The sequence below is a fragment of the Xenia sp. Carnegie-2017 genome, unplaced genomic scaffold (genome assembly GCF_021976095.1).
Source record: "Xenia sp. Carnegie-2017 unplaced genomic scaffold, XeniaSp_v1 HiC_scaffold_41, whole genome shotgun sequence".
Classification (NCBI taxonomy): Eukaryota; Metazoa; Cnidaria; class Anthozoa; order Malacalcyonacea; family Xeniidae; genus Xenia; species Xenia sp. Carnegie-2017.
In genome coordinates this window covers 693,416-697,949 of record NW_025813506.1, presented here as the reverse complement: position 1 = coordinate 697,949, position 4,534 = coordinate 693,416, and the positions used below count along the sequence as shown (strand labels likewise).

General features: G+C 41.4%; 1 protein-coding gene across 1 annotated transcript in view; it reads right to left on the bottom strand.

Annotated features, from left to right (window-relative positions):
- The window catches only part of LOC124456082 (E3 ubiquitin-protein ligase TRIM71-like), an 18,159-nt gene extending 14,039 nt beyond the window's left edge, over positions 1-4,120 (bottom strand). The window contains exons 1-3 of the mRNA XM_047006618.1: positions 4,015-4,120; positions 2,176-2,391; positions 1,901-1,971 (exon numbers count right to left, since the gene is read on the bottom strand). Coding sequence (XP_046862574.1) covers positions 1,901-1,971; positions 2,176-2,391; positions 4,015-4,120 — 393 coding nt within the window. The remainder of the gene's footprint in view (positions 1-1,900; positions 1,972-2,175; positions 2,392-4,014) is intronic.
- Positions 4,121-4,534: the final 414 nt, after the last annotated feature.

Below are 4,534 nucleotides of genomic sequence, written 5' to 3'. Positions count from 1 at the left end.
AGTTTTAAACTCCCATGAGCGATATATTCATATGACGGAGTTTGCAATATCACGCGAAAAATAGATCAACGAAATAGTTTTTGTGGCAAATGATACTGTTAATCAAAAAGTGTTTGATTTCTCTCTTTTTAAAGTATTCGACAGTCGATAAATTTGCAACTGAAAAATTCCAGTTTAGGTCCAATAAACACGCACCTCCATTTAATAATTCTTTTCTTTATCAATTATTCGTTAAGCAAAACTAATTATAATTTCACGACTTAGTCGGTGATCTATCTTTTGAACTAAGGTCACTTAAGCTATCGAAGAACGATTTCATTAAATCTTCTTCATCAATTTTTAATGTAGCATTATCAAAGTAAAATGTTTTTTTCATTGTTCGGCATCATCAAACATTCATGGCAGCTTTTGAAGGGGGATTAACACTGCACCCATAACAGTCTTTAGTACTAAGACTTGATTTTATGTACCCTACTTCTTCGGCATAACACTTCAGCAATCTATCCTGTATAATTTTATGACGTTCCTCTAAAGTCTCGTACTCTGCGTCAATATCAAATGTTCCTTTAAATTTCTTTGTTTCCATTTGTGTAAGTTTTTTAGTTGCATTTTCAATTGAATAATAACTTGGAGTTCTTCGACTGTTGCCCTTTTTGATGTATCGCCCTCCCGGAGGCGCCACTTATGTCGGATATCGTGTACTCCAAACATACACACGTTAGGTTTTTATTATTTATTAAGACTAATTGTAATACTCTACAGTATAAATATGTTTATCACGTTCGGAATGTTGTTTTGTTGCAAGTCACTATTTAAAAAAATGCACACACCAAATCTTTCCACTTTAAACTTCTACAGCATGTACGTAGTTTTCGTCAGATATAGACATTGCATGACTGTCCAATCTAATCATACCAACTAACGCATGGTTAACAATTGGCATTGAGATATAACTGTTAAATAATTTCTTCGATTTTCTAATTAATTTTGTTGAGTTTTTTCTTGTTATTTTTGCTATATGCCTTGTAACTTATATGTTGTATTTTTGGTGTTGAGCAATAACGTGCGTCATTTCATATTTGACGTTTTAAGTAGAGAATTATCATCATTCGCATAAGCCTGGGAACTAGTTATCGTCTTGCAGTGGTAACTCAATGTTATATTACCGTCATTCCGTGACGGGTATTATTTGTGTATTTTACTTAATAAAAAGGAAATGGATAAAGTGCTATCTATTACGGTATCATCATGAGGCAACCCTGGAACAATTAACAGGCATTTATAAAGCCATATCTCGCGATATTCTTTATACAAATCGAAACACGCGCGATACAAAGTGCAGTCGACAAATCGTCACGCCTTTTTAAGAAAATGTGAATACACGTCAACCACGGTGCTTCCACTACATTAAACATAATTCATCGAGAAAATGCAAAGGGTCAATGCCCGTACAAACATATGAAGCAGACGACGTTGAAGACGCCCTCGAAGCTGTATTATTGGCACTGCACTCCAACATTATTCATATAAACAATGCAGCCTGCCCCAACTCATCGAAAGCGGAAAAAATTAAACGTCCTACCATCTCCCGAAATGGAACAAGCTAAGAGTGGCCTTATTTCTTGTCACAAAAGATTACGTTGATTCTACAAAGATATCTGGTCACGACAAAGTTCTACAACTATTGCAATGTTGCGAAAAGCAGCACCTAACCCGCAATGCATGCCAATCAATTTCTGACAAATCGGTTGACGAGGTCCTAGACGCCATCAAACACCTAGCTGTTGTCCCATGGTTGACCGTGCACAAATGAACAGCTTGCGACAGGACCACGACGAATCCATCCAAAGCTTCTGCGCACGGGCACGTGAACAAGCAAACTTCTGTAACTTCAACATACCTTGCCCAAGCTGCGCCTATAATGTGAATTACACCGATCATGTACTGTGCGATGTTTTAAATCGGGACTGGCTGATAATGAAATACAGCTCGATTTACTTGCAGACAAAAAGGTGGATAAGATTTTGGAAGAAATAGTACAATTCGTAGAACGCAGAGAAATGGGCAAACGTTCACCCAACCAACTATTCCAAAAACAGGAAGCCGAAGCCACTCGCAGCCAATACAAACGCGGACAACGCGATGATGAAGGACACACGAAAAAACGAAACAAACCTCTGAACTTGCCATCATCTGCGGCACCCAAGGACATGGTCAGAACGCACCACCAAAAATCAAAAAGGCCAAATGCCCAGCGTACGGACACGCGTGTGAGACATTCAACAGACAAAACCACTTTCCCCACGTACGTCGCAGCAAAGACAAACCCAAAGCCCAACTCTCTGTCCGACAAACTCAGCCAAAGGAGCAATCTTTGACAATTTTTTTGCACTGAAACAATCGAAACACAACTCATCGGACACACAGACACTGTTGCATTGGACCGCCATTTCTACGACAAAAATGACAACAAGTGAAGAAAATCTTCACAACTACAACCATTCGTAACAATGACTATTGCAACCTGGGCCTTTTACCAAGATTTCAGCCATCCAGACTCAAAATGACCTTTGTACCAAAGAGAACACCCGGGAACGCCTACAAAAATGGCTATTATATCGTAACAGCGCCAGCACCTGCAAACATCAACGACAACCACTTATGGACACAATCCCAATGATTGTGGTCATTCATTTAGTATTCAGGTGAAACTTACAGTTGACCCGAATGCTAAATCCGTCACACATCACACACCAGTACCAATCCTACTCAACTGAAAGCTGTGGTGAAGGAGGGCCTCGACTAGGACGTTGCACTAGAGGTCATCGAACCAGTGCCTATCAGCAATCTAGCCACATGGTACCACTGCATGGTTCTCTGCCCTTAGAAAAACGGAAAACCACGTCGCACGTTTATGTAAACACCCTTAACGCCCACGCTACCAGAGAAACGCATCACACCCAAAGACCATTCCACCAGGCCCGCTTTGTCCCACAACACACCATGAAATTGTTATTTGAATGCTGGAATGGCTATCACAGCATCCCGTTACATGCGGACGAGCGAGTATTTTGACGCAGTACATCACTTCTCGACACCGCAGAATATCACCGACATTCGCTCATGGTTTAAACTCGTCAACAAAGTATAGTATGCATTCACCACCACCAGCAGAATGCTACCATTCAGAAACCTACCGAAGCCAGCTTCTTCATTTTATTGGAACGATAACCTACATAACCTCTTTGAAGAATCAAAGCACGTCATTGTTAAATAAATCGAAAGTAGCGTACGCACATTTTATAAATCGAAAGCAACCTGCTTAGCCTTAGATTGGTCCAAAAAATGGCATCGGCTTTCGGCTCTTCTAAAAACACTACTAGTGTACATCGAAAAGACCACTTTTGCTGTCCAACCGGATCGAAGATTGCAGTCTGTTCACCCACGAATCAGAATCAAGATATGTACCAGTCGAAGGATAGGCCTGAGCCTTTGCAGACACACTTAACAAGGCTAGATTCGCTGTATTGGGCTGAAACAACATCATTATGGCTATCGACTGCAATCCACTGTTACAAATCTTCAACGACCGATCGCTAGAGACCATCCCCAACTTAATACTGCGTAACTTGAATGATAAAACCCTTCGACACCGCTTCAAAATGGTTCATCTACTTGTCGCCAGACAAAATGCCGGCGACGCCCTATCACGACATCCAACAGACCACAAGCAGCTCGAAGCCCTGCCCTTACAGGACTAAATTTCAACTACATAAGCCCATGAAATAAAAAAGACTGATACCATTGCGTGGTTCTTTCTCGTTGGTTCTTGATGTGAAGATAATCTCTGAGACACATCCCTCCACGAGCTCTCACCTTCATCAGCTGCAGTAATTATCAAAAATTTTGCAATATCATGGGATTCAGTGAAACAGGCCACCACAAGCGACCCCTCTTTGTTAACGCTTATGTGCATCATTGAATCAGGCTTCCCAAAGTCAAAAAATAACCTACCCCTAAAATTCAAGAATATTTCCCATTCTGCAAACACCGGCACACCATCGACGACGTAATCCTCTACAAAGGACGAATCGTCAACCTTGCACCACTCCGCCGTCATATCCTAGACATACTACACTGCTTACATCAAGGAGTGACATCTACGATATCGCCACAGTCGGGGGCCCAGAATTTTCTCGCATAATTAACTCAAAAAGTCCTCAAGGATTGGAATATTTGTCACCGCTTGTCATTCGTTGCCTTCACCAATTCAAATTGTCGGGCTGAGGTCGGCGTCAATACAATGAAACGCATCTTACGTCACAACATAAGCCAGTTGGTACCCTGGATACTGACTCGATGCAATGCGCCGTATTAGAATAAAGAAACGGCCCGGATCGAAACAAGGGCTTGCCACTTGCACAATGCATATTTGGCCGACCATTCAAAGATCTAATACCGATAAAATCTTGTCGCTACACCTCCCCACCTACGTGGAAAGACACGCTACTAGTCCGTGAAAATGCTCTACGCA